At 33.7% G+C, this 26764-nt stretch overlaps 1 protein-coding gene across 1 annotated transcript in view; it reads left to right on the top strand.

The window, feature by feature from the left end:
* CNBD1 (cyclic nucleotide binding domain containing 1) overlaps nt 1–26764 on the top strand; it is a 397689-nt gene that overhangs the window by 361913 nt on the left and 9012 nt on the right. Inside the window, exons 9-10 of the mRNA XM_030304387.1 lie at nt 17435–17544; nt 19250–19400. Coding sequence (XP_030160247.1) covers nt 17435–17544; nt 19250–19400 — 261 coding nt within the window. The remainder of the gene's footprint in view (nt 1–17434; nt 17545–19249; nt 19401–26764) is intronic.

Below are 26764 nucleotides of genomic sequence, written 5' to 3'. Positions count from 1 at the left end.
TAAATAATATTTATGTATTTTGTCAAAGTTGAATACTATAGAGTTAATGGAATTCTTTTTCACTGGCCCTTATAAAATGAGCATATTTCATGTCAATAACAATTTTAAGAGTTCTGAATTTTAGTGGAAGCATAACATATTCTATGATTTATTATAACTTTTTTATTTCTCTTTTGATTATCATGTAAGTTGCATAAAATATTACATGCTCAGCTTTGAATATTTAATGCACCTAACTACTTACCTGATTATTTCCTTTGGAAGAATTCTTGAATTAGAAGTATTTCATCAATGTGTGTAATTATATCATTCTTAACACGTGCTGTAAGTTTACTTATAAAAGTTCTAACAACCTTCTAATACTTTTGGCTTAGGTTTTTATTAGGGTGTTAGCTTATAAAAGACACTAACGTGCAGAAGAATAGTGTGTACTATATAACAGGAAGTACCATGCATCCGTGGGGAAAGGCTAGTATTTTTTTGAAATAAAGAGCGTTAGAAAATAATTTGTGCACATGGGGAAAAATTAGATAATTCACTAGATACCATGTGCCATAAATAATTTAAAAGTCATTAAGTTAGAAAAATAGATGGCAGTAGGAAAAATATTGGTATACAATTTACATTGAAGGTTGAATTTGTAAAAGTAATGATAAAATGAAAGTAATAGTTTCAGAATAATTATCAAATAAATATTATAAAATTTGTTAATATAAAAATAGTATGCAAAATGTTATAGGAAAAACATTAATATTCTACATTTAAAATGCAAATGGGATTTATCATATCTTTTTAAAGTTGTTTTTAAAAATACCAAAATATTAAAAACCGTACTTTTCACATGTTTTTCAAGTCAGAATATTGTGCACAAAAATGAAGACTGGATAATTAGTAGGTATTTTAAGGTGTACTTTTACATAAATATCAAAGAGACTGATTAAATTAATTTAAGTATAAGTAACCAATGTTCTGAAAGCGTATAATAAAATAAATCTCTTTACTTAAACAGTTTACCTACACTGGTCCATATTACATTAACATATGCCAAATGGAATATATCCTGAATCAAAATTAATTATTGTGAAATTAATGAAGTAAATCATTATCTCAAATAATGAATACATTTAATTATCAAGTAGACTAGATACAAATGATGAATGCATCACACTATCCATATACTTTCTTGGGTCAGTCCATTTAGTATGTGATTATTCATCTCTGAAATAATGCTGCTTAAGTAATTGAAATGAAATCAATGTAGGATGGTAAGGTAGTGTTAGAATGAAGTAACTAATCAGTGTATAATTGTTAAATGGACAATTACCTTGATTAAGTAGAATTTATGATTAAAGTATATGATTGTCAGGTGAAAACTTAGAAACTTATTTTCCTATACAAATATGAAAATAATTTCTGCTATTAAATTAGTGCTACTTATAAAACACTGTCTCTTTCAGATTAGGTTAGATTATCTCTTTAATCCTCTAAGGAACTTTGTGAGATAAGGTTAGTTTGCCATTACAACTGGAAATGAGATTTTGATTGCAAATGTCAGGCTAAATACAATGGTTTACTTTCCAAACACAAAATATCCCACTGAAATGAAATATATACACCTATTTGTATATTTGACTAACCATCCCCCTCATTCTCTCTATAGATAGATAGATAAGTAGATAAATAAATAGATGATAGATAGATAGATAGATAGATAGATAGAGGTATATCTATATCTATCTATAGATATACTTACGGGATTCAAGTCCATAAGATATTCTGTCAAGATTTTCCTTGGCATTCTATTCTATAGATAGATAGATAGATAGATAGATAGATAGATATAGAGATCAAGATTAACCATAGTGCTAGAAAAGGATGATATCAGAGATATCATAAATATTTTTAGAAGATGGTAATCATACAATTCTTGCTATTTGAAGTATTTCCTTTAAATGTTTCTATTTGCATCAAGTCAGTCATTGATAATGCCACTGAGAATTCTTTGGTAATCAACATCTCTTGCATAGAAGGAAGTCATCTGTAGATCTTCCATCTGATCTAATTTTATTCAATACTACTTTTTCCTGTGGAATAAAAGTCTTGAATATAACAATTACTATGCTTTTGTTATTCTCACCATGACACTGTAATTGTAATTGACTTTGGGTCAAATATCAATCTTTTCCTCAAAATCCCTTTTTTATTATATCAACAAGCATCAGTTTCCTTTTCTTAAATCAATATATTATAGTTTGTGTAAGAAACAATAACTAATTTTGCTAAATAATGGAAAACATCACTTAAAATTTAAGTATCCAGTATAGTGAGAGAAGTGCAAACCCCTTATGGGCCAACTATACAATTTTTTGGAATGGTATAAAGGCTTGGGGAATAAAAATTAGATTATAATATTTAAACATTTAATTCCACCTAAACTAGTATCTTGACAGAATATCTTATGGACTTGAATCCCATAGGTATCAGTAAGACTTCTGGAAGTAAATAGACAGCATATTACATGGGAGTGATGGAAGAGAGTTTAAGGAAGGGACTACTAACAAAGGTGAGGGTTAAGTTTAAGGAAAAGTACCAGATGATGGTAAAGTGTCCAGAAACTGATAATAGTAGAAAACCACTACCATGTTTAGATCTGAAGTGGAAACACTAGTATCAGTATCTGACTACATTTTTAGGCATAAGCCCTTTGCTATAGCAGTAAGTATCTTTGGTACATGTGTTTAGCCTCTGATACATAGTAGTCCATCAGAGAGGCAGATGCCAGAATAAGTATCTCAACTTCTCTCTTCTATAGTCCTCTTCCTTTGCCACCCATTGGCCAAATTCAAACAAAATCCAAAGGATGACGGAGCCTAGTGGATGAATTATATGAATATTGGCATTTTAGGACAAACAACAGAGTAGATAAATTTAGAGAGTAGGTATGCAGGACAAGCAAAATTATCAGCATCATAATTTTATCTGGAAGAGCAAACAAAATATGTTCCAAGAAAATTTGGGGTAAAATTTCAATAGGAAAACTTAATTTATAATAATGGAAAACATACTTTAATGTTAAAATAATTAAAAGGGTGTTGGAGCACAGTCTCACAATAATCACCGAAAAAATTTCATAACTTCATAACAATTTATACATGGTAGCAGGGACAATTCTAATCAATGGGGATAGGATGGAATTTTCAACAACTGTCTTGGAACTTTTATCCATTTGAGATAAAAATTCTTACTTTAGACATTATTCAACTTATAAATAATATGAAGCATTTAAATTAAAAAATCTTACAAATTTATTGAAACAAAATATGGAATTATTTTATTAGTAATAAGGGTCTCAATTTTGAATTTATCAAAGGAATTTTAACAAGTTTGATCCCATGCAAAATAGTAAAATTTATGTGATAAAATTATAAACAAGTGAATTTGTTCTTAGGAAACTAGAAATAAATGTTTGCAATGTATATAGTAATGAAGATTAATAATCATAATCTGTGAATAATTACTACAAATAAGAAAAGACAATAAGCCCAGTATTAAAAGTGGACAGAATACATAGCCAAAAATCATGAAAGTATACAATTAGTAAATACATAGATTTAGCCTTCAATAAACATCAAGGAGATAACAATTAAAATGATTATATTTCATTTTCAATTTATCAAAAATCTTTCAGAATTTACTATTACATACTATATGAAAATTTTAATTAATTTTTTATAGTTTCAAGTTTTTATTTAAATTACAGTTAGTTAACATACAGTACAATATTAGGTTCAGGAGTATAATTCAGTGATTCATCACTTAGGTATAATACCTTGCATTAGGTATAATACCTCATCACAAGTGCCTTCCTTAATATCCATCACCCATTTAACCCATCCCCCCCCACCCATCTCCCCTCAGTAACGCTCAGTTTATTCTTTATAGTTAAGAGTCTGTTTTATGATTCGCCTCTCTCTTTTTTTTAATTTTTATTTTAACAGGTTTTATTTTTTATTTTTTTAAAATTTACATCCAAATTAGCATATAGTGCAACAATGATTTCAGGAGTAGATTCCTTAGTGCCCCTTACCCATTTAGCCCATCCCCCCTCCCACAACCCCTCCAGTGACCCTCTGTTTGCTTTCCATGTTTAAGAGTCTCTTTTGTTTTGTCCCCCTCCCTATTTTTATATTAATTTTGCTTCTCTTCCCTTATGGTCATCTGGTCTGTGTCTTAAAGTCCTCATATGAGTGAAGTCATATGATATATGTCTTTCTCTGACTAATTTCATTTAGCAATAATACCCTCTAGTTCCATCCACATAGTTGCAAATGGAAAGATTTCATTCTTTGATTGCTGGGTAATACTCCATTATATATATGTACCACATCTTCTTTATCCATCCATCCACCAATGGACATTTGGGCTCTTTCCATACTTTGGCTATTGTTGATAGTGCTGCTATAAACATGGGGGTGCATGTGCCCCTTCAAAACAGCACACCTATATCCCTTGGATAAATACCTAGTAGTGCAATTGCTGGATCATAGGATAGTTCTTTTTTTAATTTTTTGAGGAACTTCCATACTGTTTTCCAGAGTGGCTGCACCAGTTTGCATTCCCACCAGCAGTATAAAAGAGATCCTCTTTCTCCACATCCTCACCAACATCTGTTGTTCACTGAGTTGTTAATGTTAGCCATTCTGACAGGTGTGAGGTGATATCTCATTGTGGTTTTGATTTGTATTTTCCTGATGATGAGTGATGTTGAGCATTTTTTCATGTGTTGGTTGGCCATCTAGATGTCTTCTTTGGAGAAGTGTCTATTCATGTCTTTTGCCCATTTCTTCACTGGATTATTTGCTTTTTGGGTGTTGAGTTTGATAAATTCTTTATAGATTCTGGATACTAACCCTTTATGTGATATGATATGTCATTTGCACATATCTTCTCCCATTCTGTCGGTTCCCTTTTAGTTTTGCTGACTGTTTCTTTCGCTGTGGATAAGCTTTTTATGTTGATGAGGTCCCAGTAGTTCATTTTTGCTTTTGTTTCCCTTGCCTCCGGAGATGTGTTGAGTAAGAAGTTGCTGTGGCCAAGATCAAAGAGGTTTTTGCATGCTTTCTCCTGAGGATTTTGATGGCTTCCTGTCTTATATTGAGGTCTTTCATCCATTTTGAGTTTATTTTTGTGTATGGTGTAAGAAAGTTGTCCAGGTTCATTCTTCTGCATGTTGCTGTCCACTTTTCCCAGCACGACTAGCTGAACAGACTGTCTTTATTCCATTGGATATTCTTTCCTGCTTTGTCACAGATTAGTTTGCCATTATTTTGTGGGTCCATTTCTGGGTTCTGTATTCTGTTCCATTGATCTGAGTGTCTGTTCTGGTGCCAGTACCATACTGTCTTCATGATTCCACCTTGAAGTCTGGGATTGTGATGCCTCATGCTTTGGCTTTATTTTTCAAGATTGCTTTGGCTATTCAGGGTCTTTTCTGGTTCCATAAAAATTTTAGGATTATTTGTTCTAGCTCTGTGAAGAATGCTGGTGTTATTTTGATAGGGATTGCATTGAATATGTAGATTGCTTTGGGTAGTATCGACATTTTAACAATATTTGTTCTTCCTATCCAGGAGCATGGGATCTTTTTCCATTTTTTTGTGTCTTCTTCAATTTCTTTCATAAGCTTTCTATAGTTTTCAGTGTATAGATTTTTCACCTCTGTGGTTAGATTTATTCCTAGGTATTTTATGTTTTTTTTGTGCAACTGTAAATGGGATCCATTCCTTGATTTCTCTTTCTGTCTCTTCATTGTTAGTGTATAGGAATGCAACCGATTTCTGTGTATTCATTTTATATCCTGCCACTTTGCTGAATTCATGAATCAATTCTAGCAGTTTTTTGGTGAAATCTTTTGGGTTTTCCATATAGAGTATTATGTCATCTGTGAAGAGTGAAAGTTCCACCTCCTCCTGGCTGATTTGAATGCCTTTTATTTCTTTGTGTTTTCTGATTGCAGAAGCTAAGACTTCCAATACTATGTTGAATAACTGGCGAGAATGGACATCCCTGTCTTGTTCCTGACCTTAGGGCGAAAGCTCTCAGTTTTTCCCCATTGAGGATGATATTAGCATTGGGTCATTCACATATGGCTTTTATGATCTCGAGGTATACTCCTTCTATTCCTACCTTCTTGAGGGTTTTTGTCAAGAAAGGATGTTGTATTTTGTCAAATGCTTTCTCTGCATGTATTGAGAGGATCATATGGTTCTTATCCTTTCTTTTATTGATGTGAAGAATCATGTTAATTGTTTTGTGGATATTGAACCAGCCCTGCATCCCAGGTATAAATCCCACTTGTTCGTGGTGAATAATTTTTTTAATGTATTGTTGGATCTGGTTGGCTAATATCTTGTTGAAGATTTTTGCATCCATGTTCATCAGGGAAATCGGTCTATAGTTCTCCTTTTTAGTGTGGTCTCTGGTTTTGGAATCAAGGTAATGCTGGCTTCGCAGAATGAGTTTGGAAGTTTTCCTTCCATTTCTATTTTTCGGAACAGTTTCAAGAGAATAGGTGTTAACTCTTCCTTAAATGTTTGGTAGAATTAACCTGGAAAGCCATCTGGCCCTGGACTCTTGTTTTTTGGCAGATTTTTGATTACTAATTCAATTTCCTTACTGGTTATGGGTCTGTTCAAATTTTCTATTTCTTCCTGTTTCAGTTTTGGTAGTGTGTTTTGTATGTTTCCAGGAATTTGTCCATTTTTTCCAGATTGCCCATTTTATTGGCATATAATTGTTTATAATATTCTCTTATTACTGTTTTTACTTCTGCTGTGTTGGTTGTGATCTCTCCTCTTTCATTATTGATTTTATTTATTTGGGTCCTTTCCTTTTTCTTTTTGATCAAACTGGCTAGTGGTTTATCAAGTTTGTTAATTCTTTCAAAGAACCAGCTTCTGGTTTCATTAATCTGTTCTACTGTTTTGGGGGTACAATAGCATTAATTTCTGCTCTAATCTTTATTATTTCCTGTATTCTGCTGGTTTTGGGTTTTATTTGCTGTTCTTTTTCCAGCTCCTTGAGGCATAAGGTTAGGTTTTATATCTGAGATCTTTCTTCCTTCTTTAGGAAGGCCTGGATTGCTATATAGTTTCCTCTTTTGACTGCCTTTGCTGCGTCCCAGAGGTTTTGGGTTGTGGTGTTATCATTTTCATTGACTTCCATGTACTTTTTAATTTCCTTTTTAACCTCTTGGTTAGCCCATTCATTCTTTAGTAAGATGTTCTTCAGTCTCAAGTATTTGTTACCTTTCCAAATTTTTTCTAGTGGTTGATTTCGAGTTTCATAGCATTGTGAAAATATGCACGGTATGATCTCAATCGTTTTTTACTTACTTAGGGCTGATTTGTGTCCCAGGATATGGTCTATTCTGGAGAACGTTCCATGTACACTGGAGAAGAATGTATACTCTGCTGCTTTAGTATGAAATGTTCTGAATATATCCTTTAAGTCCATCTGGTCCAGTGTGTCATTCAAAACTATTCTTTCCTTGTTGATTTTTTGATTAAATGTTCTGTCCATTGGTGTGAGTGGGGTGTTGAAGTCCCCTACTATTATGGTATTATTATCAATGAGTTTCTTTATTTTTATGATTAATTGATTTATATATTTTTGTGCTCCACATTTGGCGCATAAATGTTTACAATTGTTAGGTCTTCTTGGTGGATAGACCCTTTGATTATGATATAATGCCCTTCTGCATCTCTTGATACAGTCTTTATTTTAAAGTCTAGATTGTCTGATATAAGTATGGCTACTCTGGCTTTCTTTTGTTGACCATTAGCATGATAGATGGTTCTCCATCCCCTTATTTTCAATCTGAAGGTGTCTTTAGGTCTAAAGTGGGTCTTTTGTAAACAGCATATATATAGATCTTGTTTTCTTATCCATCCTGTTACCCTATGTCTTTTGATTGGAACATTGAATCCATTGATGTTTAGAGTGAGTACTGAAAGATATGAATTTATTGCCATTATGATGCTTGTAGAGTTGGAGTTTCTGGTGGTATTCTCTGGTCCTTTCTAATCTTTGTTGCTTTGGGTATTTACATATATATATATATATATATATATATATATACACACACACACACATATACATATATATACACACATATATACACATATATACACACACATATACATATATACACACATATATACATATATATATATATACATACACACACACACACACATATATATATACACACATATATACATATATATACACACACACACATATATATACACACACATATATATGTGTGTATACACATATATACACATATATATGCACATATATATACACACATATGTGTGTGTATATATATATACACACATATATATACACACATGTGTGTATATATATACACACATATACATATATACACACATATATACCTATATATATACACATAAATATATACACATCTATATACATATATATATACACCTATATGTATATATATGTATATATATATGTATGTATATACACATAGATGTGTGTATGTATATATGTATGTATATACACATAGATGTGTGTATATATATATATTTTTTTCATCTTTTCTCCCCTCAGAGAGTCCCCCTTAAAATTTCTTGCAGGGCTGGTTTAGTGGTCCCAAACTCCTTTAATTTTTGTTTGTCTGGGAAATGTTTTACCTCTCCTTCTATTTTCAATGACAGCCTTGCTGGATAAAGAATTCTTGGCTGCATATTTTTCTGATTCAGCACATTGAATATATCCTGCCACTCCTTTCTGGCCTGCCAAGTTTCTGTGGATAGGTCTGCTGAAAACCTGATCTGTCTTCCCTTGTAGGTTAAGAACTTTTTTTTTTCCCCTTGCTGCTTTCATGATTCTCTCCTTGCCTGAGTATTTTGTGAATTTGACTATGATATGTCTTGTTGATGGTCAGTTTTTGTTGAATCTAATGGGGGTCCTCTGTGTTTCCTGGATTTTGATGTCTGTGCCTTTCCCCAGGTTAGGAAAGTTTCTGCTATGATTTGCTCACATAACCCTTCTATCCCTATTTCTCTCTCTTCCTCTTCTGGGACCCCCATGATTCTGATGTTGTTCCTTTTTAATGAGTCACTGATTTCTCTAATTCTTAAATCGTGCTCTTTTCCCTTATCTCCCTCTCTTTTCTGCTTCATATTCTCTATAAGTTTATCCTCTATATCGCTGATTCTCTGTTCTGCCTCATCCATCCTTGCTGCTGCTGCATCCATCTGTGGTTGCCGCTCAGTTATAGCATTTTTACTTCCATTCTGACTATTTTTTACTTCTTTTATCTCTGCAGAAAGGGATTCTAATCTACCTTTGACTCCAGCTATTATTCTCATTATTGTGATTCTAAGTTCTGGTTCAGATATCTTGCTTGTATCTGTGTTGGTTAAATCCCTGGCTGTTGTTTCTTTGTGCTCTTTCTTTTGGGGTGAATTCCTTTGTTTTGCTATTTTGAAGGGAGAAAAGGAATTAATGAGGTAGAAAAATTAAAATAAAAAAAATAAAATAAAAAAGAAAAATTAAGGAAACATTTGTAATAAAAATTAAAAATAAAAATGAATTTTTCTCTTTCTGTATTCAAGAAAAAGAAAAGAAATGAAAAAAGAGAAAAGAAAAAAAAGAAATCATTTGAAAATTTGAAAAAGTGAATACACTGTAGTAGACTAAAATAAAATGATGGAAGTAAAATAGAATTTGAAAAAATTTACATAAAAGCAAAAAATATAGTAAAAAAATAAAGAAAAATATTTTTAATAGAAATTGAAAGTAAAAGTTAAGTTTTTCTCTTTCTGCATTCAAGAAAAATAAAAGAAACGAAAAAGAGAAAAAAGAAAACAAACAAAGAAGAAAAGGAAATCATTTGAAAATATGAAAAGGTGAATACACTGAAGTAGACTAAAATAAAATGATGGAAGTAAGATAGAATTTGAAAAATTTTCACAAAAGTAAAAAATACAGTAAAAAAATTAAAGAAAAATATTTTTTATAAAAATTGAAAGTAAAAAAATGAGTTTTTTCTCTTTCTGTATTCACAAAAAATAAAAGTAGTGTAAAAGAGAAAAAGAAAGAAATAAAATTGAATAGATGGACCTACTTACAGGTTGAAATAGTACTGAAACTATTCTGTTTTCCTGTAGAAGTCAGACTATGAAGCACTTTATAGTCCATAAACAAAGTAGGCGATGAGACTTGTGTTCTTGAAGAGCAAGGTTGGCCCAGTTGGGCAAGGCTCAGTGTAATGGCTCCGTTCTCCACTAGTTGGCACTGGTAGCCTACTGGGGTGGATTGTTGGGGTGCCCATAGGTGCATATGTGCATGCACGGGTGCGGTGAAAATGGCATCACACAGCTACCCAGTCTCTAGTATCGTAACTCTGTTCTCCCTGATCAGCAATCGCGCACCCGTCCTCTGTCTTCAGCTTTCGTGTCCTCCCCGCTTCTTCACTGTCTGTGACCAAGCCCCAGGCACTACCTCTCTCTCCTGAGTTTTGCCTCGGATGCGGCTGTTTTCCCCGGCCCCTTACTTCTAAAAGACTGCGGCTTTGACCCATTCTACCCCTCTGCAGAGGGTCTCAGCAAGCAATGGCCAAATGCCAGCTGTACCCAGGAACACTTGTGGGACCCTGCTGCTGCCCTAAGACTGTGGCCAGGTGTCAGCCACCCCAGAAAAAGTTTGCAAGACAGTGTAGCAGCAGCTTTTCAGGGATTATGGAAAATCACAACACACATCTGGCACCAGGCTTCACCCTGTACCTTGCCACCTTGTCCCAGTATCAGCGAATGTGGCCGTTTTCTGGAGTCTGCTGGGACCAGGTGGCTTCAACAGCCTCTACCAAATGTCCTTCCAGCAGTGGAACTGCTTTTCCCCATGTGGCCTGATAACCTCCTGGACCCCACTCTGTTCCTGGGGATTCACCCTTCCCACCAGAGCACCACCAGGTATGGAGCTGTGGAGTTGCAGCATTTGCTCTCCCCTTGTTTACAGTCTTAATAGAATTTAAACCCTCTCCTTTCTCCTTTCTCCCTTTTTAGTTTAGTCCCTGTGGCTGTTTCCAATTTTTCACTTTCTCTCCAGCTATGTTTGGGGAGGGGTGCTTTTTCCATATTCTCCCCCCACCCCCCAGTCTCTGTCTTCTCTCTGCCTGCAAAAGCAGCTCCTTGCCCACCACCGGCTTCTCTCTCCTCAAGTTCACCTCTCCACGCCATGTACCTGCTGAATTCTGTGGTTCAGGTTGTGCAGATTATTGTGTTAATCCTCCATTCAGTTTTCTAGGTTTGTAAGATGGTTTAGTGTTAGTCTGGCTGTATTTCATGGACGCGAGACCCACAAAAAACTTCCATGCTGTTCTGTCGTCTTGGCTCCTCTCTGCCTCTTTCTCTCCCCCCCCCCAATGTTCATCTGTTTTGTTTCTTAAACTCCATGTATGAGTGAAATCATATGGTATTTTTAATCTCTCTGGCTGACATTTCACTTAGCATAACACACTCTAGCTCCATCCACAACATTGCACATGGCAAGATTTCATTCTTTTTTATGGCTGGGTAGTAGTCTATCATATAGATAACTTCCTTATCCATTCATCAGTAGATGGACATTTGGGCTTTTCCTATAATTTGGCTATTGTTGATAAGGCTGCTATAAACATGAGGGTGCATGTGCCCCTTTGAATCCATATTTTTGAAATTTTTTTTAAGGCTTATTCATTTTTGAAAGACAGAGACAGAGCACAAGCAGGGGTGGGGCGGAGACAGAGGGGGCACAGAATCTGAAGCAGGCTCCAGGCTCTGAGCTGTCAGCACAGAGGCCGACATGGGGCTTGAACTCACAAACCGAGAGATAATGACCTGAGCCAAAGTCGGATGCTCAACCGACTGAGCCAACCAGGATCCCCTGAATCCATATTTTTGTCTCCTTTGGGCAAATAAATACTGATTAGCACAATTGCTGGGTTGTAGGGTAGTTCTATTTTTAACTTTTTAAGGAACCTCCATATTGTTTTCCAGAGTGGCTACAACAGTTTGCATTCCTACCAGCAGTGTGAGAGGGTTCCCCTTTCTCCACATCCTCACCAACACTTGTTGTTTCCTGTGTCGCTAATTTTAGCCAGTATGACTGATGTGAGGTGATATCTCATTGTGGTTTTAATTTATATCTCCCTGATGATGACTGATGTTGAGCATCTTTTCATGTGTTTGTTAGCTAAAAATTTTAATTTATAGAAAATTTTTCACCTACCTGTAAATGTTCATCAAGGAAATTTATTGTAGCATATTTTTAACTAGCAAAACTTGGAACCATTTAAAAGCTTAAATTTAGAAAAAAATTATTGCATTTCTCTAAATTATGGTACCTCTACACCATGGGGTCTTAAAAATAATGTTTATCTACACATAATGAAGTGGAAAGTTCACTAGAAAATATTGAAAGTATAAAAGAAGAAGTAATTTAAAAAGGAAATCATACCACAGAATAATTTAAATGACATGAAAAATTTATTTTAAACTATGTGTGCTAAGCTGATGGAAAAATCTTAACATATGAGATAGAATTCAATGAAAATATTGTGGTAAATAAGGCATAATATATTAGTAAGAATGAGAGTGAGAAGTGTGACCTTTAGGAACATGAATACATCAAAAAGCCTCAAAGTATATAAATAAATAACTGATATGTTTATAGCAAGAAACAAGTGCCATAACCATTGAAGTTAACTCTTTATATACAGTCTTCTCAGGAACTGGTAGACCGAATAGATTAAAATTAGGGACAACTAGAAACTGAACGTTACAAATAAAGAATTCACGCCATTAGATATATGTAAAATTCCATATCCAAGAGCTGTGCCCCCTGCCGCATATAAGACGTAAGAAATATTTACAAAAATACATTATACATAGTGTTCACATAGAGTCAAGGGCAATGTCAACAAACCTTAGAATTGTTTTTAAAAAGACAGCAAAAGTACAGTCCTAATTGTTTGGAAAGTTCTATCTTATTGTACGCCACTGATTAAAGGCTATTAAGAAAAACTGTCAACCATATAATAACAAAATCACTTTACTTTAAAATATGTGAAACATAGTTAAATCAGTAGATAAAAAAAAATGTGTGATGTTGAATACATCAGAAATCAAGAAAAAAGAAAAGTGAATGATCTAGGCACTTGACACTAAAGGTTTAGGAAAAAGAAAGCAAGCCCAAATAAAATTTGAAAAATAATAAAATAAGGAGAGAGATCAATGAACTATGAAACAATAACTGCACAGAACAGTGTTAGTTTTGAAATGAAATGTTGTTCAGAAAAAAATACCAATAGCCAGGAAGGAATTATTCTTCTCATGACTTCTGATGTGACAATTGGAAAAAAATAGTTTTATTGGACTTATAACTAGTCCCTAGCATGTAATAAACAACAGAAATAAAAAGAACAATGCCTAATACTTAGTTTCTGTGAATCCTTCTGCTTTTTTTTCTATCTTATTTACCTTAAGTAATATCAAATTTGATTTTTCATAATGGTCTAGTGATTTCCAGTTTTAGAATATGTGCCTGAGTTTTTGATGAGGAGCTTCAAAATACAATTTTTAAATAGAAATCAACTTTAATTCCTGAACATCAATGAATATAACCTTTATATAATAATAAAATTTCGTCTATGTAATTCATGACTAGATCTTTTCACTTAATATTGTGTTATAATCATTTGGATATTTCTTTTTTCTTTTTTTAAAATTTTTTAACATTTATTCCTTTTTTGGGAGACAGAGAGAGACAGTGTGAGTGGGGGAAGGACAGAGAGAGAGGGAGACACAGAATCCAAAGCAGGCTCCAGGCTCTGAGCTGTCAGCACAGAGCCCAACGTGGGGCTCAGACTCAGAATCATGAGATCATGACCTGAGCCAAAGTCAGACACTTAACCAACTGAGCCACCCAGGTGCCCCTGGATATTTCTATGTTGTTTGTCATTTTCTATGTAACCCAAGAGGAAAGGGTATAGAGATAAGAACATTAATCTTGACCTCACTGACATAAGTTCTTTGTAATGGGAAGCAGGATCCAAGGCCAAATAAGTAAAATTAGGAAACATAATGGGGGTGGGGAGGGATAGTTAAGTCTTTACAGGTAATTTGCATGATTCTTTTTCTAGTCAAAATAGTTGTATTGAAAATTTCTTACTTAAGTGGTGATACAAATTTTTGTAATGTTATTAAATTCAGACTCTTACCTAGATGAAAATGGTTTTTCTAGATTGTCTTCATTAAGATAAACATTTGCTATGATTATTATAAAGACCATACACATTACGCAGGTAGCAAATATCCCCCTCTATAGAATGAGACTGCCTCATAGATTTTGCTGTAGTGGTTCAGTTTTTCCATTGTTGCCTTGCCTTCAACGATGAACAATTTCCATGGTCTTTATCTTCTTTGATATTATATATGCTTCTCTATGATCTATACAGGGCTTGACTTTCAAGAAAAGATTTGCAGTAGTGCAGCTCTGGAAGTTTAAAATAATGGGCTTCTTTAGTGTCTGTTTAACTTTATCCTTTTCTTATAACAATTGCCAGGAGGCTCCATGCCTCCCTTTATTTTTATTTTCTTAAATTTTCTTTTCTTTTTAGGTTTATGTATTTTTGAGAGTGAGAGACAGACAGAGAGGGGGTGAAGGGGCAGAGAGAGAGGGAGACATAGAATATAAACAGGCTCCAGATATTTTTTCTAGATTAAAATTTTTGGTGTCGTTTTGGGGGTGCCTGAGTGGCTCAGTTGGTTAAGCGTCCAACCTCAGCTCAGGTCATGATATCAAGGTTGAAGAGTTTGAACCACCGCATCAGGCTCTGTGCTGACAACTCAGAGCCTGGAGCCTGCTTCAGATTCTGTGTCTTCCTCTCTCTTTGCCCCTCCCCTGCTCATGCCTGTCTCTCTCTCTCTTTCTCTCTCTCAAAAATTTTATTTTAATTTTAGTGTCATTTTGTTTTATATAAACTGAGGATGGTTAAGAACTTTTAATTTAAAATATTTTTAGAATACAATATGTTCTTACTATAAATATACAGTGGGAATTATAAATAGTTCCTTCTTTCAAGTACTGGACAAGATAGTAAAAAAAAAAAAAAACAGTACCTTACCAAAAGCCAATAAAACAAGCTAGATTTTTCATATACTTTTAAAAAGTCAACACAAAGAAAATGAAAAAAACAAACAAACATAGTAACAGGGTCATTAATCCCTCGATTTGCAATACTGAATTCCTTGATCCATTTACAATCCAAAGATGTAACTGAACAGGGTGGTAAAATCACTTTGGAAAATGACAACTGTACTCAAGACAAAATAAGTCAGTCCTAAATGGATTCCATAGTGCTCTCTGTGGCCACGATTCCATTCCTGAGCCAAAGACGGATGCTTAACCAAGGCCACCCAGGCGCCCTTGGCCAACCTTAGCCACCCAGGCGCCCTCCATGCCTCCCTTTATATCCTACTGATTGACTAAAAGAAGTAAAACAGTTATGTGATAGGCTCTAGTATCATATAACCTTTCCTCTATTATCATATAGCCTTTTGGTAGAAAGTACTCTTTGCTTTTCAGAATAGAATCTATGAGAAAATTTCTTCTTGTCTATGCAATTTACAAATAATTCTACAAACATACTTTACTTTTATATCTTAAGATAAATTTATAATATCAATGTTTGGCTGTAAGAAACACAGTATAAGACAGCAGAAGTGTTACCATAAATTTTTATTTAAGCAAAATAAATGATTGGTGATTGTAGAATAACCTTTTAATTTTTTAATTATAAATTTTGAGCTCTGAATATTATATGAGTAAAGGGAGATAACATATTCTCATAAACATGTCAGCAAAATAATTGAAACGCTACTTGATTTATAGTAAAGTATTTTCCATTGTAAACTGGCATTCATTTTTTTTGCTTATGGTAAATTATGTTTACCAATTGTCACCTTGTTCTTTTTTAACCATAATTTTTAAAGAGCTATGCTATTCTCTAGCTAGTTTTCAATAACACCAATATTTTTCCTTGTGCTGATATATACTCATTTACACTATGAAATGAATGCTTTTGAGTAATTGAAAATACTTTTTAATTGTCTACTTTATAAAATCACAAGAAAGATACACATATATCTTTATATTTATGTTATCACTTTTGTTTGGGATTTTCAGAAAAAATATTGATATGTTTTAAAATCAACAAATTTGAAAGTCAATTTGAAATAGTAATTTTAATACATATAAATCCAGTCTATTTTATTATTTAAATTACATTTTATTGATAACTTAATGTTACTTAGGTCAGATGTCTTTTAATTTATATTGCTTTGTAACCCATTGATATTTGTAAAGGTATTATCCAGTTCACCTTCAAGTATATCTTGGCCTTAGGGTGGCTTCACAAATTTGAGAAAATAGTGATGATAATAATAATTAAATGATTTGTTATGCAATACTATATGCCAAAACTTAGGGTTAAGTACTTTATATACACTTAATTACCATGTGTCTAGTATAGAACAGCAACTCCCAACTTTTCTATCTTAAAGATGAAAAACTTAAAGCTTAGAGAAGTTCTATAATTTATCTAAGGTCGCTTAAGAAGTGGCAAGGGCACCTGGGTGGCTCAGTTGGTTCAGCGTCCAACTTGGGCTCAGGTCATAATCTCAGGATCTGTGAGTTTGAGCCCCGCATCTGGCTCTGTGCTATCATGACAGCTCAGAGCCTGGAGCCTGCTTCGGACTTTGTGCCTCTGTCTCTCTCTGTTTCTCCCCCGCTCACGCTCTGTTTCTGTCTCTCTCAAAAAATAAATAAACACTAAAAAGAAAAAAAAAAAAAAAGAAGTGGCAGAGTAGAGTTTTAAACCAAACTATTATGGCCTCAAAGCCACTGCTTTCAACCACTGCTATATTTAGTAGAATGCCTGGCCTGGATCAAGGCATAGGCTCCAGGGAGGCAACAGTTAAATATTCAGGGATTTTGTGAGCTGGTTGTTAAGCCACTAGCAATTTAAAATTAGCCATGGTAGGAATATTAACACAATAACAATCAGTAAATGTTAAAAATTGGGACTTGTCCCACACTTCCGTCTCCTCCACCTGATAGTTTACTAGCATACTGTTGCCTTTACTGCCAAAGTTTTGTCAATATTTACTTATGTATTAGGTTACAGATAGAAGTAAAAGATGTAAATTTGTCATTTTCTGAGTACTACCTATAAACTGCCATCCATTAAGAAATTTTCCACTAATAGTTACTGAATTAAATGTCATCTTTTATTGTCATATCTAAAATAATTTTTTATAGAGAAGAGTGTAAAATAATGAATTGTCTCTTTTATTTTCAGTGATAGTGGAGAGTGGGAAGATAATTTCTTTTGTGGCTTATATTAATTCTGGATATTGTAATATTTATAGAAATATTGTAGGACTTATGAAACTACAACCAAAAAAAGTGGTAAGTTTTAAACTTATTTATTCTCTTTAATGATAATTTAATACAACCTAATTATTGCATAGTTGTTAGTTTGTCTTGTGGAATTTCTGTTCAATTTTTTTACTATTTTTTATTGTTTCTTTTCACTGAATTGTAAGATACAGGAATGTAAGATAAGTTGTAAATTGAGTTGTAAGACACAATGTGACTAGAAGCACATTAAGGGATGCTTAACATCTTTATTCCTCAGAAAAATGTAAATTAACACCACAACAAGGTATCACTTCAAGCATATCAGATTGGCTAAAATACACTTAACAAATGACCCAGAAATTCCACTCTAGATATTTACTCAAGAGAAATAAAAATATACATCTACAAAAAGACTCACAAAGTCTTCATAAGCCAAAACTGTAAGTAATCTAAATGTCCACTAACAGTTGAATGGATAGAAACATTGTGATATATTCATACAATGGAATGCTACACCTCAATAAAGAAAGCTAATGATGCATACAAGAATATGGATGAATCTCAAAGCATTAGGTTGGGCAAAAACATCAAACCCAAAAGACTGCAGGCTGCATAATTCCAGTTTTATGAAGTTCTAGAACAGGCAAAACACTAATGCAGAGTGATAAAAAAAAGTTAGAACTAATCTTTTTTTGGTTGTCAGGCACTCTTCAATGGAGTTCAATTTAATATGTAAACTTAGTTGAATTTTGCTATATTAGTTATATTTAGTGTGAGGATTTGCCATTTATATAAATGGCAGTTCTTCAAGTGAGATATTGCTTTTGACCCCAGGATACTTATTAAAGTCTTTCACCTCTTCTGAGTCCCTGTCATGTCATACTCTGAGAGCTACATTCTTTTCTTTTTTTTTAAACTTGCTACTCATCAACTCATCCATGGTGTTGAGGTCTCTCTGAAAAGATAATTTGGACTTTCAACTTTTTCTCCAGAGATATGCATACTGAAAACCTGTAGGCCCTCTTCCACTGTTTCTAATTTGGGCCTAAATTGCTAGTTCCCTGGATCAAACTCTCTTTCCATGTTTCTTTCTTATTTAAATAAGAAAGTCTGCATGGAATTCCATCTCAGCTATTAATTCTATCAATTCTGGTCCTGGCATCTGTGCTTATTTTTTTATTCTCTGTTAGTCCACCCATGCAGCTGGGGCTGAGCTAACAAATGGTAGTTCACAAAACCTTCAAAGCTAAGCTCTATTTACAAAATGCTATCCTAGGACCTTGAAAAAGGGAATGAGCTCAATGTTTCCTAGACATCTTGGTGGATTAAAAAATTAGGGGCACCTGAGTGGCTCAGTTGGTTGAGCTTCCAACTCTTGATTTTGGTTGGGTTCATGATCCCAGGGTTGTGGGATCCACCCCTATATCAAATAAACTCTCTTTCTCTCTCCCTTTGCCTTTATCCCCCAACTTGTGCTCTCTTTCTAAAAACAAACTTAAAAAATTAATTCATAGATCACTAAGTGACAGTACTTTCAATTACCTTAGATATGGTGAAGTTGTCTATCAATTAACTACTGTTCTATATAGTTTAACTACATGCGTAAATAACTGTTTTCTCTGATTTGAATGAAATTGCATTTTAAATACCATATACCAAAGTGTTTTATGAACAGTGAATTTCTGATGATAACAGTATTTATCATTGTGTGAAATTGGTTTCATTGAACACCTATTATCTATATCTTTTACAGAAAAAAAATCAAAAACTTGTTTGTATGGGCAAACTTAATGAGAAGGAATCCTTTGGTGAGATTAGTGTTCTCCTTCAAGTTCCTTTCACATGCACAATAGTTACTGGAAAAGAGGTTGAGATGGCAATCATTGAAGATAAGGACCTATTTGGTAAGTACATACATGTCTTTTATACCATTTTATTTGATGAGTTTTTGACAATCATGGATATATTTCACAGAAATATTAGGACACTCAAGTAAGTATGTGTGTATATATTTTATTTACATAAGCAGTATACCTGTAAATAGCCTCCTTTAACACCTCATAGTCTGTCTGATTTGATTGTGCCACTTTTAGAATGTATTAACAGTTTTTTCTGCTAATTCCCAAATTACCATTAATGGCAACATTCCTTTCCTTTATCAAGTATCTTTTGGTTTGTCATCTCTACAAATATTGCTTCTATGTTTCTGGTTCAGGTCAAGGTATACTATCTTCCAGTGTACAACCTAGATCAAGTGTATATGAAGATCATGACTTGTGGTGTTTGAACCTTTATCTGAAATCCTAGCATTCTGAAAATATTAAAAGAATAATCTTTTAATATTCATGCAGCCACCAGTATTTGGTCCTTCAAACATTATACTCAAGTAGTATATGCACTTGACTATGAAGGATAAATGAATAGGTATTAATAAGTAGTGACATAATAAGATATTAAAGAAAGGTAAAATTTTTGTATAATAAAACTAAGAATATCAAACGTCAGATAAAAGATAAAAAAGGAAAAAATCATAGAAATTAACATGGGTGAGAAATTTGCTTTAAATAAACATTGTCAATTAGAAACACTTTCATGATTATCCATGTATGATTGACTGAATCCCTTTGTCTTGAATTTCAAGGATTTTTTAAAATGTTTTTTAGGGAATATTTACTCTCTACTTGCTTAACTGTAATTTTGCCTAACTTCAAACCCGTATATCTGTTCCTAAAAGTTATAAATCTGAAATAGCATTGACTAATTTTCTTTGTTTCTGTGACATTCAAATAGAAACCCTCCTCAAGGTAAATATCACTTAAAAATAAATACCAACCACCAATTAAAATTACAACATTCTCACTTGTTATAGGCTAGGTTTTTCTTTTCCTATACTAATAATGTTAACTGGTGCAAGGCAAATACACTGTGGACTCATTTATGTAAATCAACATTTCACACATGAAATTACTGCTTTCAAGCATGTATTAGAATCTTCTTTGCTGCCTGGCAATCTAAAATTAAAATAGATGGCTTAGTATAAGCTTTAGTTGCATTTTTTATGTGTGCTGTCCATACTTAAAATTCCCTTCTATGTTTTGTTCATTTAGGACTGATGTTATAAAACTGCTGACATGTTGTGTGCCTAATTAAACATTTCTTAGACAGAAATGTTCTTACGGACTATATTTTGCTTGTTTTGTCATGACTTATAGGAAAATAAAATATTTTACAGTTGGCCTTTTAGCAACACAGGTTTGAATGGTGTGGGTCCACGTTTACATGGATTTTAGAGAGACAGAGTGCTAATGGGGTAGGGGCACAGAGGGAGGGAGACACAGAATCTGAAGCAGTCTCCAGGCTCTGAGGTGTCATGACAGCACAGAGGCGGACGCTGGGCTCAAACTCATGAACCCTGAGATCATGACCTGAGCTGAAGTGGGACACTTAGTGGACTGAGATACCCAGGCGCCCCTATTTTTTTTTTTCAACGTTTATTTATTTTTGGGACAGAGAGAGACAGAGCACGAATGGGCGAGGGGCAGAGAGAGAGGGAGACACAGAATCGGAAACAGGCTCCAGGCTCCGAGCCATCAGCCCAGAGCCCGACGCGGGGCTCGAACTCACGGACCGCGAGATCGTGACCTGGCTGAAGTCGGACGCTTAACCGACTGCGCCACCCAGGCGCCCCAAGGCGCCCCTATTTTTGCATTTTCATATTACTTCATTCTTTTTCCATCTGTTTCACTCCTTATCATCTGATATATGAATCCATCTCTGTAAAATAGCGTAGGGAAGAATTTAAGAGAAAGTAAAATGTGCTTTAAAAAATATCACGTTGATGAGAAATGGAAGCATTAAAGTAGAATAATAAACATGAGCAAAACCCAGAATATGTCAGCTTGTAATCAGGATGGTATTGTTATTATTTGGTGTATTACATTGTATTTAGGAATAATTGTTTATATTTGACGTGGTCCATTAAAAACTAAATAAAACCAATGTGCTCTGACAGAATCCTCAGTCATATGTAGATTACACTGCCTATGCTTTCTAATATATCAAATATTGTTAAACATACTATTTCTTTTTAGAATTGTAAATGTATTACTGGAAAACCAAATTAGAGTTCATATCTTTTCTCAAGTATACAAGTCACCCTCTCTATTTGTTCCCACATAAATCATATTAAAGGGCCAACATTGCTTATATAATCCAGTTTATCAACGATATTTAGTAAATACCTAAAGGGAACAATGCATTCACCATACCTACCTGGGGACAGGTAGAACAGAATTTAAGAAACATGAGAGATTACATAAATGTTAAATACTTTATCTGGAGAATTATATATATAACTATCTGTATATAATCATAAAAGAAGCCATGCAATAATTAGTTTTGAAATATTTAAAAATACTTGAAGAGTGATTTCTTTGTTCATTTAGGTTGTTGACTTTTGGAAGAGGGGAAATAATTTGTTTTGCAGTTTATGTACATGCTTCTCAGACATTACCTTGAACACCTAAATAAAAATGAAAACAAATATTATTAAGTTTAAGCCAATATAAATATGCTCTTTTTATATAATGCCACTGGGAATATAGTTTATCAGATTATTTTTATGAAGGTAATATATCTTGTCCAGATTCAGAACTTATACCTCAAGTCATTTAGATTAAAATTATGAATACCAACTATTTTAATTTTACTGATATCAGAAATTCTTATCCTACCATTAAAACAAGAATACTACTTTTGTAATGAAAAAGAATTGCTTTTCATATAAAAAATGAATTAACACTGTTTTTAATTATATCTCATTCAACTATTCATGACTGAAAAAATAAAGGATAGCAATAGATTTAAATTGTCTTTCCCCAAAGGAAAATTTCAATTCCAAGATGACATTGCTACAAACTCTCTGAAAGTTTGTTTTTAAAGGGAAAGAATGTCCAAAGACCTTTATCTCTGATAATGATTCTCTTAATCAAAAGCCTGGGAAACTAGTTTTTTATTTACTGTAGATAGGTCTTTTAGACATTTCAGGAGCTATGAATACATTCTATCAAAAATATCTATTTCCCAGTCCACCAGTATTTCTCCTTCTTGCTGAGGCAAGTTATAACTAGGTGTCTCCTTGATAACAATGTTAATCAGAAGAGCCAAAACCTTTGCACAATTTGCCAGAGTAAATATGCTTCCCTTTCCTTTGTTTTTTGTTTTTGCTGTATGATAAAGTTTTGATATAAAAATACATTTCCAAGTTAAAAATAAGGTATGACACTTAAAAGTATTTTTTTCTCTTATGAATCTTTTTTTTTTGCTCATTACGAATGTTGTTAAAACAAATATGAAAATTAATTTGAATAAAATTTTTGTTTTATTTTGGGTTTTCATGGACAAAGCTTTGAGTGAAAATATTATATTTCATATAATTGTCTCACAGTATATCATTTTATTCCATTAAGCATGTTATAAATATATTGAAGAACTGTTTTGTTAATGATAAAACCAGCCACATATTTTGAATATCTTGCAGATATTTAAAAGTAGTTGTTTCTTAATGAATTAGTTTATCCCATGAAAATATCATGAAACTAATAATGCGTCTTATTTTGATTGATTGAGTTCCATTTTCCTTTGTCCTCAAAACCATATTGAAATTTAAAAGAGCCCAGGCGCGCCTAGGTGGCTCAGTTGGTTGAGCATCCGACTTCAGCTCAGATCATGATCTCTCAGTTGACAAGTTCGAGCCCTGTGTTGGGCTCTGTGCTGACAGCTCAGAGCCTGGAGCCTGCTTCAGATTCTGTGTCTCCCTCTCTCTCTGTCTATATCCCACTCATGCTCTGTCTCTCTGTGTCTCAAAAATAAAGATAAACATTAAAAAAATTAAAAAAAAAATAAAAGATCCCAATAGGTAGCATTCCTTTTATTTGCCTGAATTCTAAAGCAAATGAGAACAACACAAAAGAATAGAGTAGAAGGGAGATCAAAATAGCAGCTTTATTGCTGATAGAAACTGGAGAATGTAGTTCTTGTATCTGCAGACTAGAGTCCTAATCCTAAACACCAAAATTCACCTGGATTACCTAGAGTCATTAGCAGTGCTCGACAACCAGATATCTTCTCACACAGACGATAGGGCAGGGTTTCCCAGTAGAAATTATGGAGAAGCAGGAAGAAACACCCTTCTTGGTAGACAAACTGGATCCCAAGGGGAGGTGGAGAAGAAATGTTAGAATTCAGTGTCTCTCTTTGTTCCAGGCTAGGAATGATTGACATGGCAGAAAGAGGCCGCAAATGTTAAATTTTTCATAATCCTGCCTCCTGAAGAAGTCAACAATAAATATTTCCTCTAATACTCTGCAGAAATCCCCACAGCCACTGGGTCATTGTCTTGAACACTGGAATAAACCATTTCATTGCATTCTACATATGACATGTACACTCTTGGAGTTGAGAAAAGTTGTAATACTACCAAATCCTATCAATTCTTCCTCCTAATTACCCCTTAAATTTTCTTGCCATATCTTAGTTCATAATTTAATTATCTTCTACCTAGATTTTCCAGTAGCCACTTAAGTAGTCTCCCTGTCTCTAGCTTTGTTACTTCTAATCCATTATTCATACAGTCCCTAATTAAATTGCTACAATGCAAATCTGTTAGTCTTTCCCCTACTTAAAGCCTTTCATCGACTCCCATCATCTATAACAGTTCTTCTTAATATCTTCATCACGGAACACATAAAAATTGTGATATTTTAAAGACATTTAGGGCAAATAGAGGAAAATACATTGCTCTCAATCTAAGTTATGATTTATCAGACTCCCTGCATCTCAATCCCTTTTAGCTGTACCAGGACTGAGGAGATCATCCGTGTCTCACTGACCTTAAGCCTTTTGTTAAACACTGATTGAGAAGCTCTGAACTCTATAGAAAGTTGAAAGTTCTTAAGAGGGCTTAAGATCCATTGCAATATGGGCTCTGCCAGGCCGCTTATCTCTTCATTCTTATTACTTAACTGCTCACCAATATTGAGCTAAGTATAATTTCTGTAAAAGGGTATGTTGTTTTATGCTTCTAAGCCCTTTGTCTATTCTATTGCATTTCTCTGAAATGAGTTTTCTCTCCTTTACCAGCTGGAAAACATTATTTTTTTAAGCTGGAAAACCATTATTTATCCTTCTAAATTCCAAGTATTAGAATTTACCTGTTTCCAGGAAATTTCTCCTTATAAACATGCTTCTTGCTACACATACTACAGTATTTTATTGTATATATACACATCTGCTTTTCCTAATAAACTTTGAGTTCAAAAGACAACATTCACAATAGATGCTCAGTAATTGACAACAAAACAGAGGCCTCCTCCTCTGTAAAGTTGTAACTGATGACTTTAGATCATGGTGGCCCTTTGACACATTGACAGTCATTTAAAATACACAATAAATGCCTTACTGAATATAAATATTTTATTGTATTGTATTATATTCCTTTTTAGGACTAGTAGTATACAATTTCCAGTTCAGTCATTATTTATTTCTTATCCTGCTAATTGGATTATAAATTTCTTTAGGTCAAGGAACATGCCATTGTTAATTTTTCTATCCCATAGCACCTAGATTCTTTATGGATAGTCAATACTTTTTAATATTTTTTCACAAACCTATTGATTTCCAAATATCTCCATAAAGTCTGAGTTAGTTTTATGGTTAGTAGTTACTATTGACATTGCCTCCAAGATGGGTTTTTTTGGAAGATCATGTTAGGGAGAAAAGAATCTATGATTTAATAAACATGGATGGCACTGAAAATTAAATAAAAATAGTTCTTTGTTAAGTGATACTATTGTGTCCACAAATAAATGGTCTACTTCATTCTCTGATACTCATACATATCAATAATCTATCTCATTAAAAGTCCTAGGCTTTTAGGGTGCATGGGTGTTAAGCATTTGACTTCAGCTCAGGTTATGATCTCATGGTTCATGAGTTGGAGTCCCGCAGAGGGTGAGCTCGACTCCCCCATTGGGTGAGCACAAGCCCCACTTTGGCTGAACACAAGCATGCCCCGCTTCGGATGAGATCCACTTCTCTCTCTCTGTTTCTCTCTAGCTCTGCCCCTCGCTCACTTGTGCCCCCTCTCTCTCAAAAAAAAAAAAATGTTTAAAAGATAAAATAAAATACCTAAACTTTTATATGGCAAAAATTTTTAAGTTTTTATTTAAATTCCAGTTAGTTAATATACAGTGTAATATTACTTTCAGTGTACAATATAGTGATTCCACACTTCCGTACAACACCAGGTGCTCATCACAAGTGCCCTCCTTTGTCCCTATTTAACCTATCCCCCCCCACACACACCTCCATTCTGCTAACCATCAGATTGTTCTGTATAGTTAAGAGTCTGTTTCTTGGTTTGCCTCTTTCTTTTCTCCCTTTGCTCATTTGTTTTGTTTCTTAAATTCCACACATGAGTGAATTACAGCAAAATTCTTAACGATATGTTTAATCAATTCACATATATATTTTTTTAGATTTCCAGAACAAGTTTTCTTTATGTGTGAGATGGCATGCTTCTTTTTTGTAAACAATGTAATCAATGATATTTTCCACTTTTCTTAGATTCCCAGAAATTGGTAACTAATTAATTGTGGTAACTTCTTTTACCTAGTAAGCTCACACTAGTATTTCTTTCCTTCCCTCCCTAATTTTCATTTCTGCTACTTCAATCAATTTTTAGTTATGACTATATATTTACCTTATTACAGATTCTTTTTTAGTACATATGTTATAAATTTTAAAAATATGTAACTATCAAGTATGTGATTTAGAAGTAGATGGATAACATCTTTCAGTAATAAATAAAGACAGAATTTACTTCTTTTGACTAATGGGTTTAGCTATTGGCTGGTATTTTTTTCTCAAGAAAAAAATCAAGTGTTATTGGAAACTAGACTTTTCTAATGATGATTAATGACCAGTAACACTTCTACTGACCCTGAATTATAAAAGTATCAGCTCAATGGGTTTAGGTCAATCCACTATCCATATAGGTGATATTGAAATATAGTTGACCCTGACTATAAATAACAAAATCTGACATTCAGCCAGGCAGAATTTTGGTTTAAAGGCATTTATCAAAAGCAGAGTTAATGATGCATCTCTTGCTTGCCTGGACATGAAGCATTTTGATAACAATAATTAGTTCAATTTTAGTCCTTAACCTTCATAGGTTTTGATTCCTTAATCTTGCAACTATATGAAA

Source organism: Lynx canadensis, chromosome F2, assembly GCF_007474595.2.
Source record: "Lynx canadensis isolate LIC74 chromosome F2, mLynCan4.pri.v2, whole genome shotgun sequence".
Classification (NCBI taxonomy): domain Eukaryota; kingdom Metazoa; phylum Chordata; class Mammalia; order Carnivora; family Felidae; genus Lynx; species Lynx canadensis.
This window is presented reverse-complemented; position numbering and strand designations above follow the sequence as displayed.